This window comes from Pavona decussata, unplaced genomic scaffold (assembly GCF_977016875.1).
Source record: "Pavona decussata unplaced genomic scaffold, jaPavDecu1.1 SCAFFOLD_105, whole genome shotgun sequence".
NCBI lineage: Eukaryota > Metazoa > Cnidaria > Anthozoa > Scleractinia > Agariciidae > Pavona > Pavona decussata.
In genome coordinates, this window is record NW_028145519.1 from 1657944 (window position 1) to 1679165 (window position 21222).

At 36.8% G+C, this 21222-nt stretch overlaps 1 protein-coding gene and 1 pseudogene across 2 annotated transcripts; both read left to right on the forward strand.

Moving 5' to 3' along the window:
* Window positions 1-7109: 7109 nt before the first annotated feature.
* On the forward strand, window positions 7110-8439 carry LOC146471331 (neuropeptide FF receptor 2-like). The gene has a single exon (XM_085121057.1). It carries the CDS (start codon window positions 7110-7112, stop codon window positions 8178-8180), a length of 1071 nt encoding a protein of 356 aa, XP_084977183.1. The 3' UTR covers window positions 8181-8439.
* A 5778-nt stretch (window positions 8440-14217) lies between these two features.
* On the forward strand, window positions 14218-15936 carry LOC146471332 (QRFP-like peptide receptor; annotated as a pseudogene). The gene is made up of 2 exons (XR_014866853.1): window positions 14218-15366; window positions 15411-15936. The product of XR_014866853.1 is annotated as a QRFP-like peptide receptor (transcript).
* Window positions 15937-21222: the final 5286 nt, after the last annotated feature.

Consider the following 21222-nt stretch of genomic DNA (forward strand, 5'->3'; position numbering starts at 1 on the left):
TTTTTTAACGTTAAGTGAGCCTTCAGACTAGTTGGCAAGGATATATTACACAATCAGTTTATTTTTGTGATTTTCTCTCAGGTTTCAAAGTAGCATCGAACCAGGATTTTTTGTTGAGAGATTCGTAGATTCAAATTATTACATGGTACAATAGACTGAAACACATTTGCTATGTTTGTGTATCTATATATTGATGCAGATTTTAGCACGTTTTAGTTTAATAATTCTAGTGCATGGCAGAGATTTCGGAAAAGGCAAATAATTCTTCCTTTATTGACTTCCGACACATTACAAATGGCGGCTTTTCGGCGCAATATACGACAGTCTCCAATAAATTTTTAAATGTAAAATCAAACAATAAAATCAAATAGTAGTATTTTTATGAATATTAATTTTCATGGACTATCAAATAGTTGTACGTGTACAATGTTACTTATGTAAACAAAAAATATGAAATGGCCAGCTCACCTGATAATGACAGCTGACCACGGCGATATTTTACAAAACAACAACACCGCCATTCTCAAAGAATCGAATTATATTCGAGCCATGAAATATGTTTTCAATTCCTGACCCAGTTAAACTGCCAAATAGGCCAATTTCAAAGTGAAAATGTCCTATTAGACATAATTTCGTGGTTTTAGACCTTAACAATGCATTAGATTGGCGTCCATATTTTCTACCCAAAGTATTGATATATAATTTTTTTAAAACCACGTCATTTCATTCTCGTATGAGAGTTCAAAAACACGAAAGCAAAACAAATGACATGGGGCTGATCAAAAAGCAAATTCATACCTCTGAAGTTAATATGTAACTTCCACTCTTTCAATTTTGATGTCGCCGACAGACGCTACGAATCGACGACTCTTTTACATCGACCGCTTTCCAAAACGTAGCCAGATGCGCATGCGTGACCGGACTGTAACGGTCGTTTTGCAAATATCACATCTCAAAAATCGTATTTACCATCCCTTAAAAAAACCAGCCTTTAGAGGCGGTGTGAATATTACTTAAAATCAACATCATCTTGGTTTGAAAAATAAAGAAAGATAGTAAATTTAAATCTCAGTAATGAAATGCAAGGGAAGTAATTTATTAAACACTTGGAACAGTGTTTCTTACGATTTGTTAACAGTGAGACGTGGGTTGAAAACCGACGTACAGCCGAGTTTTTTTTTTTTTTCGACCAACTTCTAGGTGTTTGAAAGTCGGATGAAAAACTCTTTCGTTTGCTTGTGTTAGCTTCTAGAACCATAAATTACGTTTAGATATATTTAAAGCGAAACTGCACCGTATTTTATGTCAATTAATGAGCCACTGGATATACAAACGCCACTTGGAAGATCTTAAATCAATGTTTACCAACTGCACTTTGTGTGGATTACGTTTAGATGTGTTCCCCCACACTGAGGAACAAAACAATAGTTTACTAAAAACAAAGCTATTTAAAAGTAATAAAAGTATTTCCATGCCTCATTTAGGGTAGTGATTTCCTTAGTTTTCGTTTCATGAGTTATTAATGAATTTGAGAAGCAATACTCACCATTTCACGAGTGCCACAAGGAATGTCCCACGATCTTCTTTATCTAAAACCAAAAAGGAATGCCGTGTCTTATGTTTACGAAATAATAGTTTTCACTGCCGAAGTAAATCAGCATCAAACACTACATTTAAGTTCATTGTTTTTTATAGAAGAACTGAAATTATTCCTTTTCTCAGTCTTTTCTCTGACTGTTTGTTGTTTAATGATTAAATGAGACTTGGGATTGTGGGGAGGAGTTATTGGATATTGCTTTAGCCCCCCTTCATTGCTTCAGTATTGGTCACATGGTACCTTAAACCAACAATTGCATCATGTAAATTTAAAACTCTCTTTTTAGTCACAAATTGTCGTGTTTTCTTAAAATTATTCTGTTAGAGTTTTTCTTTTCTCATTTGCATTTGTTGTAGCTATTATGCATTGAACTTTGTACTTAACAATTTAAACTGAAGATGACAGAAGAGCTGTCGAAACATGTTTTCAAAAATCGAAACAGTTGTCGATTTTCTTGAACTGATAATCTGCGTTTTTTTCTTTTTTTTAATTGAAGTACGAACGCAAATACTTCCCTCCATTTTACCTACAGGCTAAAGAAACGGCTGTCAATATTAATTGAGATAAACATGTTTTCGTTCGGGTCTTTTGGTGAAGTGCTATAAGTTCCGTCACCAGCAATTACTACAGATTTATATTGAATAAAAGGTTAAAAAGCTTTTAGAGTCATAATGTACATGGCTAAGATTAACAAATAAAGAAGCCTTGACCGTGCTTTGTTCTGTTGTAAAGCACGCAGGAAGAGGCTAGAGCACTCAAGAAGTGTACGAGGAAGCACGAGACGTAGTCGAGTGTTTCTCCCTACTTCTTGAGTGCTCTAGCCGCTTCCTAAGTGCTTTACAACAGAACAGAGCACAGTCGAGGTTTCTTTGTTTGTTTTATGATAAAAAAAAATTTCTTTCGTTTACCCCCACATTCGCCCTCATTTTCAAACCAACTTCATTTTCCGAGCGTGCATCTGTACTCTGATAAAGCACGCTATAAGCCAATGACAATCCTTGTAAGAATGTTTCAAATGATTTGATTGGTTGAACAAGATATCGAAGAAAGCTGTCAGACATGTCAAAACAAGGTATCAAAGTTTACATACTTTGCTCAGTTCGAATGTAACGCCAGCGGTGTTAGCGCTTCTTCAGTTTTCCCATTTAAAAACCAGAATGGAAAAGTAAAATGTTCATTGAAATCCGGTGGATTAATGGCTCATGAAAATCTGGACGTCATCAACATGGCAATTCGAAAATACAAACTGCTTGCGGCCGGTAATAAAACAACTGCTGCGCTGTGTTTTGTGAATGAACAACAGCCAAATTCACGGGAGCAAAAGAGGAGTGCTCGGTCGAACTGTTGACACCGTTAGGAAAACGACTGCTGTGGCCTCCCACTCAATGAGAGAGGATATCTGAACAAGCTGTTAGTTGGTCACTCGAAGGGCGAGCGTTGTAATTTCTGAGGCTTGCTTCACTGCGGTGAGCGGAGGCGACCATGCATGATGCAGCGTGATAGAACTTGCACCGAAAATGTAAGGATCTTGTAAGCTTATATATTTGAGTATTCGCTAGCTAATTCAATTTTCAGTTTTCTCAATTTTTTGTTTGATCTTTTTGTACGAGAATGTAGCTAGCGAGCGTTTACGGGATCTTTTAACACTGTTTTTAAGCTAGTGACATTTTTACATCTTTCGCGCCGTTCTAAAACTTGAGCTGTCCATTTTATGTTATCTTTGGTGTTTTTCGTCTCTGCCTTCGATGTAATTTCGTCAATTTCGGCGGATGACGTGTTTCCAAATCTCTGTTTGTTTATATTTCTACTTGGCTCTGTGTTTTAGTCGCTAGATTCTTTGGAAACTTGACTTTCAATCACCGTGTTATTTGTACTGTTTTTTACCTTGTATGCGTACAGGATGGTCTATGTCCACTGAAGCTAAGAGCTCGTTTTCGTTTACTAGGTTATATAAGACGTCTAGGTCAAAAAAATAAAATAATTATAATTAATAAATAAATCAATAAATAAAACGAGAGAGAAGTCCAGGCATTTCACAAACGGGCTAATGACGTGACACCGTTATTGTACTCTGATAAAGCACGCTGTCTCAACCAATTAGCGCGCGCGTTATATCGTTATTATAATAAACTATACAGATAAAGTATTTATGATCATAATAAAATGTATTTAAAGTGGAGAATGAAAAAAGCTGAAAATAATTAAAAACAGTGCCTTGAGACAGCAATCTGCGCTATAACTTTTTCTTGTTGTATTTCAAGATTCTGCCTTTCATCAGTTTCATTTGTGAAAAGAAAAGCTATTACCCAAAATCGTGCTGACCGTTTTAATGGGGTATAAAACAATAAGAAATCACTCCTGGGGACTTTTATGAGTTTGGAGGTAGCCGGCTTTAAAAGGAGGTTTTATAAACTTTTTTTTTCTGAAGTTTTGTTTTTTGTTTTTTTTTTTGTTGTTGTTGTTTTTTTTTTTTTTCGCCTCTAAAAACAGGCTAACGCTTACTAGTGGTTTAACAGTAACATTTTTGCCACCCAAGTAGAAATTGGAAAGCCAAAACTTGAGTTAAAAAAGAAAACAAGGAGATGTTGTATTTGATTTCAAGGTAGATTAGTGTTCATCAGGCTAAAGACAAACAACAACACGAACTCAGACAATACATAGAAAACAAAACAAACAGAAACACCAAAGTAGCTGCTTTTGTGGCGGACAGGAAAATGCCTTGCACAACCGTGTGGATTTCCTTTTCCTTCTTTTGTATTCTAACACTGTGAGTGTAGCGCAACTTATTTACTTTGTAATTAAAGTTACCGGATACTTTCGCGGGTGTCCTTCGCGAAAAAAAATATTTGCGCGCTGTCTTAAATGCAACAACTACAAACTACATATCAACACAAAGCTAATGAAACGTACTATCCGGTAAAAATTATTTCGCTTTGATTTTTTTTTTCAACCGTAAGGAGAGTGCGTCCAAAAAGCCCAAAACGACTGACGTCTCTTTGAGCGAATTTATCGGGTATGGAATTCGGCCACAGAATCAAAACTACTGCATCATATCAATCACAAGGCATTAATCTTCAAAACCGAACTGAGGGTTGCTTCGCAATTTTTCTGTCAATTTTGATGATCAAAAACTTACCGATACGTTTTACGACAAAGGCCATTGCGGGAGATCAATTTTACAAAACGAAAATCCCTCACACGGCTTTTTTGTTCGATGTCTTGGGAATCTCCGCGCCAAATTTCGAGGCAATCCGTCAAATCCTCGTACCGTATAAATTACGTTAAATAACGCACACTCGCGTAAAAACAAAGTAGGTTTTTTCCGCTTCTAAAGGTTTACAAACATTTCACGCCCTTGCTGCGCCATATTTCAACACTGTGGATGTCGCCGATGTCGACAGCCAATAGAATGGCAGGAGACCTACCGCTGAGTCCCCTGAGATTAGTGGCATCGGTTAGCATCTCGACGGAAAATTGTTGAGTGCGTGACCACAGCTCTATTACTAGTCAGAATTTCTCGGATTTCCTTTTTGAAAACGCCGGGAAGATTTAAAATTTTTTTTCACTCGCAAACTGGAGACCAACGTTGAGCGCAATTTATGCGGCGAGGGAAAGGGCCTCGAAGAACTCGATACGTGCATTATTGTTCCTGGGCTTATGCACCATGCGCTTATACGGTTTCGGCAAGAGTTTTTCGCCATCCTTCATCGAAAACTTTCTTCTTATTTTTCTTAGGACCAGTTTTTTTCTTAGTTTTCAACCACGGACTCTTTTCTTTCTTGTTTTTCGCCATACACGATACGCCAAACAAACACGAGCGAAAACTTGGTGTGAATAAATCACAAGTTCCAAACGTAAACAAAACGGGAAGAGAAGCGACATGAATTGAACGACCCCGGATGTTTTACCACGGAAAACGTCACGGGAAGCCCTAACACATTTTAATTGGCTTATAGCACTCTGGCGGGTGATAGAATTTCATTTGAAAAAACGTTCTTGTCGATAACTTGCGCGCGTCTCAAGATTTGAATTTTTTTGTTTTCTTTTTTTCGGGAAATGAAGCGAGACTAGTAATGTTTAAATTGGCCTTAAAATTTTTTTTGGCAAAAAAAAACGACTCTCGAAGGTATCCGGTAACCTTAATGACACGCAGATACCGATCAGGACTTTTACCATTCCCTCGGGTGACCAGTTGCCTCACTCTCATTTATCATAAATGTTTAGCCCAGATGATAAGCTTAGGACTATAAAGTAGGAGAAATGATTTATCACGCCAATATTGAAAAATATAAACACCACAGCTGCAGCTCTTCTATGTATTTCCTCCGTTTATTTGCGTTTCAGCTGGGTTTCCTCGGTTTCTTGATGTTTTACTAAAATAAGCAATCTTTTATTATCTTACAGTAAAGCTTTGCATTTCTTATACTGTCTTTGAAAAGCAATTACTTACTAATGGTTTTAGCGTTTTAAGTTTTGGCTGGGAATTTTTGAGTGATTACTATTTACGCGAAGCTTTTGTTGAAAACCCCGTTTTGTTATACAAACTGTCCTTTCTTATCTTCGAGTATTCCTGAGACGTGTTACGAGCAATACTGTTTACAGAAATAATCAAACTAGAAGAGTACTTTTTACCAGTGCTTTCAAGATTTTTGACGTCCCGACAAAGAGTAGACTCCATTACGGTTGCAATAATAACCCAGCACGATAGGCCGTATTTCATAGACAAAGTATTTCGTAGTGGGTAGCCGAAAACATTCTGTTGCAATAATTACCCATCAGGATAGGACGTTCAGTTTTATTTCATCCATTTCCAGTTATCCTTCGGCTGAATACATAGACAAAGTATTGCTTAGTGGGTAGCCGAAAACATTCTGTTGCAATAATTACCCAGCAGGATAGGACGTTCAGTTTTATTTCATCCATTTTTATCCTTCGGTTGAATATATAGACAAAGTATTGCTTAGTGGGTAGCCGAAAACGTTCTTCCATAGTCTCCAACGTTGCACTTCTTTATCCACATAAATCCATGCACGGCAATCCAGCTACGACACTTTTCATGCAGGTTTTAGACCAGATGATGTCGAAGATTAGGACTATATTGAAGCAGAACTGAATGATTTTATCACACCAATGTTGGAATATATAAACTGCTACGGACACAGTTTTTCTAAGTGTTTCCTCCGTTTGTTTGCTGGCTTCACCAGTTTTCCTCAGTCACTTGATGAAATACCAAAATAAGCATTCTTTTCTAATCTTAGAGTAAAGTTTCGCATTTCACATGTTGTGTTTGTAAAGCAATTGACTTACTAATGTAATGAGAAATGTAAGCCTTGCAATGAACACAACTTCCGCTTATTTGACATTCACACACTGCTAACCATCATCAAGATCCTACGGTTGATCATGTGATCAAGTGAACTGATTTATGGTTATGAGCAAAAAGTCAAGGTAGCAGTTCCCTTAACAAACATTAAATTATATCAGTGTAGTGTACAGCAGGTGTGAATCTATGATGAACAGCCTGAGTTTCAACTCGTCCTCATATGTCTTCTCAACAGAACCAGGTAACTTCACTTTGGGGCCAAGGGAAAACTGCAGGCCATTCGCAGACGACACGAATGCGATAAAAGCTGTTAAGATTACTCTTTACAGCATCGTTCTGATCAGTTCCCTATTTGGAAACTTCGTCATTATTGCAACTGTTGCGCGGAAAAAACGTATGCGAACAACGATCAACTACCTTATAGCAAACATGGCAGCATCAGATTTGCTCATTTCGACCTTTGCTGTGCCAATCAAACTCTCCGAGATTGTGCTTGGTCCTCGAAGATGGTTAATAGACGGCATTCTGGGCTTGATTTCGTGCAAGCTTGGCTATTTCTTCCAAGACATTTCAATGGCTGTTTCAACTTTTAGTCTGGTACTAATTGCTATTGACAGACACCGAGGAATTGTTTCCCCATTTCGCCCCGCAATCACAACACCTAAGCGTTGCAAAGTTATTATTCCACTGATATGGTTTTTAGCAATGGGTCTACATGCCATATATTTCTACAGTGCTCGAACCGAGTCTCATCATAACAAGTCACAATGCATCTTTAACTGGGAACCGAAATTTCATCCTCAGAAAGCGCAAGAACATTATATTATAGTGATACTTGTTCTTTTGGTGATGTTGCCTTTCTCTATTGTAACTGTTTTATATTGTCAGATTATTTGGGTTTTGCAGAAAGAAAAAGCCGCCTACAGGTCGTTTTCCTACATGTTGTGCAAAAGACATAAAGAAAACGCGAAAGTAATTAAGAACCTGTGTGCTGTAATGTTTGTTTTTGCATCTTGTGTTTTGCCTTTGTCTATCTATGGAGTGTTGTATTTTTTTGTGTGGAAATGGAAAATGCCGTGTAATATGGAACAGTTTGGATATGCCGCGCATTTTATTTTATTTTCAAACGCTGCCATCACGCCTGTGATTTATTTCGTATTTAATGGCAGGTATCGCAAAGGATTGAAAGACATTTTTAGGGGATTGTATTTGTGCAACAAAGACGTCAACGGTGAAATTGAGTTAAACCAACATCCGTGATTGCATTCGAACGCGTATCAGATAAAAAAAAAACACCACACAAGAAGCGTGCTCAAAAGGTATCCAGAATTCATAACTTTGGAAATTTTGTTGGCATGGTCCATCAAATCATGTTGTATATGGGAAACGTGATTGAAATCATGCGAATGGATGAAGAGCAAATATTTTACTTTTTAACATAATTAGTCAAGCATTACAGTATATATAGTATAGTACAGTACAGCTGTACAGCAGAAACTGAAATTTTGCATTTTTTTTTGTTAACGTTATGTGAGCCTTCAGACTTTTTTTGTGATTTTCTCTCAGTTTTCAAAGTAGCATCGAACCAGGATTTTTTGTAAAGAGATTCGTAGATTAAAATTATTGCATGGTGCAATAGACTGAAGGGCATTTGCTTCGTTTGTGTAACCATAGATTGATCTCAATGCAGATTTTCGCACGCTTTAGTTTAATAATTATAGTGCATGGCAAACTTTCGGAAAGAGCAAATAATTCTTCCTTTATTGACTTCCGACACATTACAAATGGCGGCTTTGCGGTGCAATATACGAAACTCTCCAATATATAAAAATGTAAAATCAAACAACAAAATCAAATAGTAGTATTTTTTTTGATTATTAATTTACACGGACTACCAAATAGTTGTACATGTACAATGTTACTTATGTAAACAAAAAATATGAAATGGCAAGCTCACCTGATAATGACAGCTGACCACGGCGATATTTTACAAAACAAAAATCACCCTCATTCTCAAAGAATCGAATTATATTCGAGCCATAAGATATGTTTTCAATTCCTGACCCAGTTAAACTGCCAAATAGGCCAATTTCAAAGTGAAAATGTCCTACTAGACATAATTTCGTGGTTTTAGACCTCAACTGGCGTCCATATTCTCTACCCGAAGTATTGATATATAATTTCCTTTAAACCACGCCTTTCCACTCTCGTATGAGAGTTCAAAAACACTGAAGCCAAACAAATGACATGGAGCTGATCAAAAAGCAAATTCATACCTCTGAAGTTTATATGAAACTTCCACTCTCTCAAGTTTGATGTCGCCGACAGACCGCTTTTCAAAACGTAGCCAGATTCTTGCGCAAGCGTGACCGGACTGTAACGGTCGTTTTGCAAATATCAGATCTCGAAAATCGTATTTACCATCCCTTAAAATAACCAGCCTTTAGAGGCGGTGTGAATATTTCTTAAAATCAACATCATCTTGGTTTGAAAAATAAAGAAGGATAGTAAATTTAAATAACAGTAATGAAATGCAAGGGAAGTAATTTATCAAACACTTGGAAGAGTGTTTCTTACGATTTTTAAACAGTGAGACATGGGTTGTAAAACGACATACAGCCGCGTTCTTTGTTTTTTTTTTTTGTGGTTGTTTTTTTTTTTTTTTTTTTTTTTTTTTTTAACCAACTTCAAAGTGTTTGGAAGTCGGATGAGCAGAGATAAAAATAATTTATATGTTTTGACTCAGAAAGAATCAATGTATTGAATTATACTAAAGAAAGATTCATAGATGGGTAAATGTCTGTGCAGCGACAAGCTGAAAAGTGTAAAATTTCGAGTTCTCTCGTGGTGAAATCCGAGCCTCCGGTAGGGTAACCGTTTTTCATGGTTTTCTGCCGTTATATGATATATTTGAGAAAACTAACCTCGTATCCTTTACTTACTTACCTAGGCCTTCAAACTGACAAAGTATGAGCGAAATCGATTTTTTGACCGTGGTCACATTTTTTTAATTTTCCTCGATTTTTACTGACATTCACTCTTAAATCGATGTTTGCCAACTGCAGTTTATGTAGATTACGTTTAGATGTGTTCCCCCACACTGAGGAACAATAAAATAGTTTACTAAAAACAAAGCTATTTAAAAGTAATAAAAGTGTTTCCATGCCTCATTCAGGGAAGTGATTTCGGGGTGATTTCCCTGCTTTTTTTCATGAATTCTTAATGAATTTGAGAAGCAATACTCACCATGTCACGAGTGCCACAAGGAATGTCCCACGATCTTCGTTATATAAAACCAAAAAGGAATGCCGTGTTTTATGTCTACGACATAATAGTTTTCACTGCCGAAGTAAATCACCAGCAAACTCTACATTCAAGTTCATTGTTTTTTATAGAAGAACTGAAATAGTTGCTTTTCTAGTGTATTCTCAGACTTTTTGTTGTTTAATGATTAAATGAGACTTGAGATTGGGTAGAAGTTATTGGGTAATGCTTGTCCCCCCTTCATTGCTTCAGTATTGGTCACATGGTACCTTAAACCAACAATTGCATCATGAAAAATTTAAAACTCTCTTTGAGTCACACATTGTCGTGTTTTCTTTAAATTATTCTGTTACAGTTTTTCTTTTCTCATAAGCATTTGTATGTACTTATTATACATTCAACTTTGTACTTAACAATTTAAACTGAAGATGACAGAAGAGCTGTCCAAATATGTTTTCAAAAATCGAAACAGTTGTCGATTTTCTTGAACTTATAATCCGCGTTTTTTTTCCTAATTGAAGTAAAAATGCTAATGCTAACGAAACGGATGTCAATATTAATTGGGTGAAACACGGTTTTGTTCGAGTCTTTTGGTGAAGTGTTAGGAGTTCCATCAAAAGCAATTTATAGAAACAAGACGCTGTGGGAGCGTTTACTTGGGCGCCGTTGTATTAGGAGTATCTGAGCATGCACGTTAGTTCAGTCGTTGGTGACAGGTGAACGATAAAAGATTCGCTGAGAGTCTAAGGCATCATATTTGCGATAAACGTGATGTAGTTCGACCGAAAATGTCACGCATACAAAATAAAACATTACTCTCTCTAATACTAAACACGTCAGATTTTGTAACCATGAGGTGCATCTAAGATAATGATGGATTTTGGCGACAAAGGAGTATTTGCGTTTCAAGTGGTAATGATGAATTTTGGCGACAGAGGGGTATTTGTGCGAATACCTTTCCACCCTAATTCCCTTTTTTTCTGGGCTTTCTATGAGAGATGTTCCAGCTTTTTCACTGGTAACAGCGCACGATCGCAAAATGTCACGCAGAACGTGCAATACGACACGCGTGCGAAAAGACATGCGTTCTATATGGGACGCGTGCGGATAAGACAAACCTCGCAGAACATCCGATTTACAGAAAGTTAACTCAACGAATCTATTTCATGATCACTGGAATAGGACAGAACTTTAATGACTAAATCAACGCGCTCTGTGAGTGACCAAAGAATTAACCTTTTTCAAATTATGTCTACAGTTATTTGTTTATTAAACACGCAAAAAAGAAAATATACTTAAGTCGAACTGGAAGGTAACGCAAAGGTCGAAGTGTGCGTCATTCTTTTAGTGGTTTTGCGTGATTGCCAATGGACAAAATATCATGACACAAAAGAGAGTGTTTCCAGAATTTAGAAGGGCTTTAAATGAAAGAAGCTGGGTTTATAAAGTGGAAACACACCGCAGCTCCCGTGGCGATTGAATAACAAACAGAAACCGTCCAGTTTTCCTTCCAAGAACCGCCGAAAATATTTCCTTTCTGAATGCTGCGTCGCCGGATGAAACTTGATACACGTGAACGATTTTGGTCGGCCTAGCACGTGACCGATTTCTTACCGGTGTTTTCAGCGTGGCAATTCCTTTCTGCATCCAAACGACGGCTTCTTTCAACGTTTTGTAACATCGGAAGGGGCTTTCAGTTTTGCTTAGCCCGGGTGCTAAAGTTGCTATTTTGGCTTTATCCAACGTAAAAATAAAAATGCGTTAAGCGTTGCGGTACTCAGTTGTTGTTGGTATGAATATGCAAATTTTCGGCGTTTACGTTTGTTCCAATAAATCGATCTTATCGCTAACACTCGACTCCGAAGGAAAGATTTTTTTTTTCAGATTCTACGTTTAGCGTGTCAATTTGGCGTGCCCGTGCGTTCACCTTTTTCCCTGTTTTCCCGTGAGGATCACATTTTGGTTTTATCCAAGTGAACGTAAATAAAGAAACTAATTCGTCAAGCGTTGATGTCACTGTGCATTAGCAAACTTTCAGTGTTTACATTTGTTCTGGTGAATAGATCTTATCGCTCACACTGGACCCCGAATGAAATTTATTTTCGAAGCTTTAGTTTTAGTTTCCTACTTTACCCTAAGCCTTTCACCCACGGAATGGTCTTGAATCTTTTAAGTTAATTGAACGTTTTCTTTTTTATATTGCGGCCAGAGAAATGAAATGTTTTGCTCGGCTGTATGTAAATTCAGTGTTTACGGCCTGATCTTATCGATTACGTTTGACACCGAATGGGGATTTATCGAGAAGAGCCAAAAGAGCGTTTGAGGTTAATAGAAGTCGAACTTTTGGGAAATATCCGTCCTGAAAGGAAAGTTGCCCCTTAGTTTCGTTCAATGGAGGGAGTTAGCGGACAACACACATACTAGCTGTTTTCTTTTAAGAATACGATATTCGTTGTGTTAATTTTACGTCCTTGTTTTTTGTTCCGTAATGGCGGCTTATGATGATTACATGCAGACTCGCAGACTCGGCCAACACGGGGTAGCACTAATCTGTGGAACTGCAGACCACGGAACCGCGGAACCTGCGGAACCTAGAGAAATAACTAGTTTTTTTTCTTTTGCAACTTACATACCAGGTATAAGGTTACAGCTGATTTCATTGCTGTGTATAAACCCTGATTTAATTCATTTTTTAACATGATTCGACCAAGAGAAAATGAGATTCGACGGTCATGATTCGACCGAGAGGTTACCAAGCTCATCGATAAACTCGCAAATTCATGAAGGTTCTGCACGAAGACTTGCGGTGGCGGGTGATTTATCAACAATATTTGTACGGGAGTTCGATAAATAAAACAGCCAAATGAATGTTCTTTTTACGAGTACCGCATTTGCTTCAAAAATCCATAGATTGTATCGGCAACGTGGCGAGCTGTCACCAGTTGCCTCACTCTCATTCATTAACATGTTTAGCCCAGATGATAAGCTTAGGACTATAAAGGAGGAGAAAAGATTTATCACGCCAATATTAGAAAATATAAACACCACAGTTGCAGCTCTTCTCTGAGTTTCTTCCGTTTATTTGCGTTTCAGCAGGGTTTCCTCAGTTTCTTAATGTTTTATTAAAATAAGCAATCTTTTGTTATCTTAGAGGAAAGCTTCGCATTTCTGATATTGTGTTTGTAAAGCAATTACTTACTAATAGTTTTAGCGTTTTAAGTTTTGGCTGGGAATTTTTGAGTCATTACTATTTACGGCGAAGCTTTTGTTGAAAACCCCGTTTTGTTGTACAAACCGGCCTTTCTTATCTTTGAGTATTCCTGAGACGTGTTACGAGCAATACTGTTTACAGAAATAATCAAACTAGAAGAGCACTTTTTACCATTGCTTTCAAGATTCATGACGTCCCGACAAATTAAACTGTGTCGCTTTACGTAGACCCCATTGTGTTGAAATAATTACCCAGCAGGATAGGTCCTATTTCATCTATTTTTATTCTTCGGCTGGAAACATAGACAAAGTATTGCTTAGTGGGTAGCCGAAAACGTTCTTTCATAGTTTCCAATGTTGTACTTCGTTATCCACAGAAATCTATCCACGGTAATCCAACTACAACGCTTTTCATGCAGGTTTTAGAGCAGATGATATCGCAGGTTACGACTATATTGGAGGAGAACTGAATGATTTTATCACACCAATGTTGGAATATATAAACTGCTACAGACACAGTTTTTCTAAGTGTTTCCTCCGTTTGTTTGCCGACTTCACCACTTTTCCTCAGTCACTTGATGTTTTACCAAGAGAAGCATTCTTTTCTAATCTTAGAGTAAAGCTTCGCATTTCATATGTTGTGTTTGTAAAGCAATTGACCTACTAATTAAATTAGTGTTTTTAGCTTCAGTTTACGGGGATTGTAAGTCTTGCAATGAACACAACTTCCGCTTATTTGACATTCACACACAACTGACCATCATCAAGATCCTACTGTTGATCATGTGATCAAGTGAAGTAATTTCTGGTTATGAAAAAAAAAGTCAGGGTTACAGTTTCCTAACTACAAAGACTAAGTTATATCAGTGTAGTGTACAGCAGGTGTGGATACATGATGAACAGCCTGAGTTTCAACTCCTCCTCATGTGTTTTCTCAACAGCACCACTTAACTTCACTTCGGCGCCAAGTGAAAGCTGCAAGCCATTCGCAAAGGATACGAATGCGATGAAAGCTCTCAGGATAATGCCTTATAGCATCGTTCTGATCAGTTCTCTATTTGGAAATTTCGTAACTGTTGCGCGGAAAAAACGTATGCGAACAACGATCAACTACCTTATAGCAAACATGGCAGCATCAGATTTGCTCATTTTCGACCTTTGCTGTGCCAATCAAACTCTCCGAGATTGTGCTTGGTCCTCGAAGATGGTTAATAGACGGAATTCTGGGCTTGATTTCGTGCAAGCTTTTCTATTTCTTCCAGGACATTTCAACGGCTGTTTCAACTTTTAGTCTGGTACTTATTGCTATTGACGGACACCGAGGAATTGTTTCCCCATTTTGCCCCGCAATCACAACACCTAAACGTTGTAAAGTTATCATTCCACTGATATGGTTTTTAGCAATGGGTCTACATGCCGTATATCTCTACACTGCTCGACTCGTGTCTCATCATAACAACTCACAATGCATCTTTAACTGGGAACCGAAATTTCATCCTCAGAAAGCGCAAGAACATTATATTATAGTGATACTTGTTCTTCTGGTGATGTTGCCTTTCTCTATTGTAACTGTTTTATATTGTCAGATTATTTGGGTTTTGCAGAAAGAAAAAGCCGCATACAGGTCGTTTTCCTACATGTCGTGCAAAAGACATAAAGAAAACGCGAAAGTAATTAAGAACCTGTGTGCTGTAATGTTTGTTTTTGCATCTTGTGTTTGGCCATGGTCTATTTATGGAATATTGTATTTTTTTGTTTGGAAATGGAAAATGCCTTGTAATATAGAACAGTTTGGATATGCCGCGCATTTTATTCTATTTTCAAACGCTGCCATTACGCCTGTGGTTTATTTCGTATTTAATGACAGATATCGCAAAGGATTGAAAGACATTTTGAGGGGATTGTATTTGTGCAACAAAGATGTCAACGGCGAAGTGGAGTTAAATCAAATTCCGTGATTGCATCTGAACACGTATCAGATAAAAAAGAACACCACAGAAGAGGCCTGCTCAAAAGGTATCCAGAATTCGTAATTTTGGGAAGTTTGTACTTTGTCTTCTGATGAATTATGTTGATATGGTGTAACCATCAAATCATTTTGTATATGGGAAACGTGATTGAAATCATGCGAATGGATGAAGAGCAAATCTTATACGTTTTAACATACTTAGTCAAGCATTACAGTAAAAATATATATATGTCATTGCCCAAGCAGAAACTACTGAAATCTGAGCCTTCAGACTTGTTGGCAAGGATATATGACACAATCAGTTTATATTTGTGATTTTCTCTCAGTTTTCAAAGTAGCATCGAACCAGGGTCTCTTGTGAAGAGATTCTTAGATTCAAGTTATTGTATGGTGCAATAGACTGAAAGACATTTGCTTTGTTTGTGTATCTATATCTTTTTTTCGATGCAGATTTTTGCACGCTTTAGCTTTGTAAAACAAAGATTAATAATTTCAGTGCATGGTAGAAATTTGGGAAAAAGCAAATAATTCTTGCTTTATTGACTTCCGCACACATTGCAAATGGCGGCTTTGCGGCGCAATATACGACAGTCTTCAATAAATACAAATGTAAAATCAAACAATAAAATCAAATAGTTTTATTTTATGAATATTAATTTACACGGACTACTAAATGGTTGGCTAAACTTGACGATAAACGGTGTGTACAAAGTTTCTTATGTTAACAAAAAGTATAAAATGGCCAGCTCCCCTGATATTGACAGCTGATAACAGCGATATTTTACTGAAAAAAAATCCCCGTCATTCTCAAAGGAATCGAATTATATTTGAGCCATAAAACATGTTTTGACTTCCTAATCCAGTCAAACTGCCAAATAGGTCAATTTCATAGTGAAAATGTCACATTAGACATAATTTCGAGGTTTTAGACATCAACAATGCATTAGATTGACGTCCTTATTCTCTACCCAAAATATTGAAATATAATTTCCTTTAAACCACGCATTTAACTGTCGTATGAGTGTTCAAAAACACTGAAGCCATACAAATGACATGAGGCTGGTCAAAAAGCAAAGTCATACCTCTGAAGCAGAGTGCCTCTGAAGTAAATATGGAACCTTCACTCTTTCAAGTTTGATCTCGCCGACAGACACTACAAATTGACGACTCTTTTACATCGACCGCTGTCATAACGTGACGAGATTTATGTGCAAGCGTGACCGGACTGTAACGATAGTTTTGAAAATATCAGATCTCAAAAATCGTATTACCATTCCTTAAAATAACCAGCCTTTAGAGGCGGTGTGAATACTACTTAAAATCAACATCATCTTGGTTTGAAAAATAAAGAAGGATAGTAAATTTAAATCTCAGTGATGAAATGCAAGGGAAGTAATTTATCAAACACATCGAAGAGTGTTTCTTATGATTTTTTAACAGTGAGACGTGGGTTGAAAACCGACGTACAGCCGAGTTTTTTTTTTTTTTTTTTTTTTTTTTTTTTCAGCTAACTGCTTGGTATTTGGAAGACGGATGTAAAGCTCTTTCGAGTGCTTGCTTCTTATATTATCTAAAACCATAAAATATATTTGGAGAATTTTAAAGCGAAACTGCACTGTATTTATGTTAATTAATGATCACATTTCCATGCCTCATTCAGGGTAGTGATTTCCTTTGTTCTCTCTCTTTGAATTATTAATTAGTTGAGAAGCAAAACTCACCATGTCACGAGTGCCACAAAGAATGTCCCACGTCTTCTTTATAATATATATATTTAGGCAAGCCTAAAAGCGGAGCTCCACAATTCCTTTTAAATAGCATTTATACACATGCTACTCTGCTTATTGTATAAACATAATAACGTTACAAATTCTTCATCTTGTCTAGAGTTATATATATCTTAAGTGCATATCATTAAGCAAACTTTTAACGCGTCAGCGGAAAATGTTTTGAACCATAAGCTGTTTTTGTTGATCGTGCGAGATCACATTGCTGAATTCCGATGACGTTCGAGACCATAAAGCACTTGTGGATGAAAACATTACGCTCTCTCTCAAATATTTCTCCTGTGGAAACTATTAATACATTTGTGTAACGTTTGAATTGCGATGAATGGAAAATTTTGGCTACCAAGTCATGTTTACGCGCGTGCAACTTGGCCGCTCGGATAAAAATAAAATTTTTGTTTCAAAATTTATTACTCTGTAAATATTCCTCGCACAGAAATATTTAGAGTCTCATAATAAACGTTACAAGAAAAGAAATAAAGGAAAAATGATGTTTGGTTATGGTTCGAGATATTTGAACGTTTACTTTAAAATTAGGGCGTACTGCTGGGAATGAATTACACAAGTCGAGCACAAAATGTTCAAAAGAATTAATGACTCAAGGAATATTTCTCCTAAAGAAATAATATTAGTCTCTAACTAAAATGTAAGAAAAAAAACAGGCAAAATAATGTTTGGTTGTGGCCTGGAGCGTGTTTAAAAAACTTATGCGCTGTGAATTGCGAACGAATTACACAAGTCCAGCACAAAATGTTCAAAATTATCGCGATCCTAGGGATTTTCCCATTGCGCTAAGACGACGTTATTTTGCGATAATGTCGTCTCAAAATGACGGTTTTTGATTGGCTCAAAAACTGTCAAGTAAGCATGACAGCACGGCACTTAAATGGGTTCGGCGCGCACAGATCAAAATTTTACTTCTTTGAATGAACATGCGGCGTTGGATGGTGTTGTTTATTTCTTTTCATTTGAGTTTACAAAGCTTCTGACACTGTTCAAGGACCACTTAAAATTTTTTTTTTTTTTTGTGGTGAACATGTACCATGGTACAGCGGATACAACGTTTTTCTTCAAGGTAAGCGAAAAAGAGTGATTATAAATTCGATGAAGAGAAATTTACTGAAAAGACTTTCTTAAGTATGAAAGTGGCCAAGGTAAATAACAATGAGCTTAAATTCCAATAAATTATCGCATTTTTAAAGCAAAAGGATCTGTTTCTTTTTTAATGTCTCTTATCTCTAAAAAAATTGCTCCAAGAGCGCTTCTGCGTTCTTTTTCATGGCTCAGGTTTGTCAATTTGATCTTCTTGTCGTAGCGCCGAACGACAGACTCGGTAATTTTTACAGTATTCTTCGCCGCTTGGTTTCTTTTTAATTTCTAAATCTCTACGGCATCTTAGCTAGGATAACAATGCTCTGTTTTCGTTTTTGGGTACTAGTATGGTTACCCTTTTTCCTCTTGCTTCTGGTTGTGAGGTTTATTCATCACTGTTTTCAGATAGTTGTTTTTGTCTCGGCGGTAACAAATTTTCAATAAAATTTGCTGGTAAAATGTTTAAACCTACTAGCTCGTATATTTCTCTTACAGAAATAATTCTAGTCTCTGATAAAGGAAACGTTTACAAACGCAGAATACAGCGTGTTTACAAACTTATGCGCTGTGAATTGCGAATGAAATACACAAGTCCAACACAAAATGTTTAAAACAGTTCATAACTCTGTGAATATTTCTTCTACAGAAATAATTCTAGTCTCTTAGTAAGCGTTAACAAACGGAAAATACAGGAAAAATAATGTTTGGTTGTGGTCCGAAATATTTCACTGAGCGCTTTAATTTAAAATTAGAGCTTGTTTACAAACTTAAGAGCTGCGAATGGCGAATGAATTAGAGAAGTCCAACTCAAAATGTTCAAAACAATTCATAACTCTGTGAATATTTCTCTCACGGTAATAATTCTAGTCTCTAAGTAAACATTAACAAACGGAGAATACAGGAATAATAAATTTTTGTTTGTGGCCCGAAATATTTCAGTGAGCGCTCAAAATTAGAGCATGTTTACAAAACTTATGCGCTGTGAATTGCGATTGAAATACACAAGTCCAACACAAAATGTTTAAAACAGTTCATAACTCTGTGAATATTTCTTCTACAGAAATAATTCTAGTCTCCTATTAAACGTTAACAAAAGGAGAAAACATGAAAAATATGGTTTGGTTGTGGCCCGAAATATTTCAGTGAGCGCTTAAAATTAAGGCGTGTTTACAAAACTTATGCGCTGAGAATGGCGAATGAATTAGAGAAGTCCAACACAAATTGTTCAAAACAATTTATAAGTCTGTGAATATTCTCTCACGGAATTAATTCTAGTCTCTAAGTAAACATTAACAAACGGAGAATACAGGAATAATAATGTTAGTTTGTGGCCCGAAATATTTCAGTGAGCGCTTAAAATTAGAGCATGTTTACAAAACTTATGCGATGCGAGTGGCGAATGAATTAGAGAAGTCCAACACAAAATGTTCAAAACAACACATATTTCTCCTTCACAAATAATTCAAGTCTTTAAGTAAACGTTAACAAAAGGAGAATACAGGAAAAATAATGTTTGGTTGTGGTCCGAAAAATTTAAACGGTTACTGCGTGTTTACAAATGTGCCCTGCAAATGAATTACACAAGTCCAACACAAAAAATAACTCTGTGAATAGCTCTGTGAATGTTCAAAGTCAATCTATCCACGAAAATTTGTCGTATGGCAACAATTGAAGTATTTGTGTATAATTTGAAGTATGTTAAATATGGAAATTACCGACAGCTGCCTGCAAAAATGCATTTAATTTCTATGCGACTTACGAGTTGCTTACTCACCCATGTCACCACATGTTTGTTTCAACTGACATTTCGCCTGTTTGTTCGTCGCTGTTGGGTTTCAAATTTGCTTATTAGCATACCTCAGTGACCGACTATCGCGTAACGCACAATCTGATTGGCTACACTGGTGCCGTCTGTCGATCAATAGACGGAAGCTTGTCAGAGCGCGCGCGATTTAGCATGCATCATTGCACAAATATATCAAAATTTATGAAATATAAAGATTTTGTTGCTTCATAGATCGATCACTGAGGTATGCTAAAACAATTAGACGGCTCGCTCTCGGTTTCTATCGCCTTTGATAGTTGGCTCGGGACTTCGCCCCTCGCCAACTATCAGCCGATAGAAACCTCGAGCTCGCCGTCTAATTGTTAATTAATCGCCTGCTTTCTCGACATATGTAGTCTGACAACATATTCAACGAAAACAGGAAATTAGTGCTCTTCAAAATTCTCGTTTATTTTTCTTAAAGAAGTAAGCCATCCCACTTCCCGCTGAAATAAAACGCGGGTTGCCGCACAGGTTGAGTGTGCCATTTCACAATGGCTTACATAGAGGGGCGAACGTACGACAGACGGTCGGACAGTGACGTCATAACCAAAATTTTTCGCATTCATGGGTATACCAAAATCTCTTATCAATGGGGCTCCGCGCGCGCGGAGCTCCGCTATAAAACCACAAAGGAATGCTGTGTTTTATGTTTATGGTTTCATGTTTACGAAATAATAGTTTTCACTGCCAAAGTAAATCAGCATCGAACACTACATTCAAGTTCATTGTTTTTTATAGAAGAACTGAAATAATTCCTTTTCTTAGTCTTTTCTCAGACTTTTTGTTGTTTAATGATTAAATGAGACTTGAGATTGTGGAGAGGAGTTATTGGGTATTGCTTGGTCCCCCCTTCATTGCTTCAGTATTGGTCACATGGTACCTTAAACCAACAATTGCATCATGTAAATTTAAAAATCTCTTTTTAGTCGCAAATTGTCGTGTTTTCTTTAAATTATTCTGTTACAGTTTTTTTTTCTCATAGTCATTTGTATGTACTCATTATACATTGAACTTTGTAGTTAAAAATTTAAACTGAAGATGACAGAAGAGCTGTCGAAACATGATGTTTTCAAAAATCAAAACAGTTGTCGATTTTCTTGAACTTATAATCCTTTGTTTTTTTCGTACGAGTGTTTTGGTGAAGTGCTACAT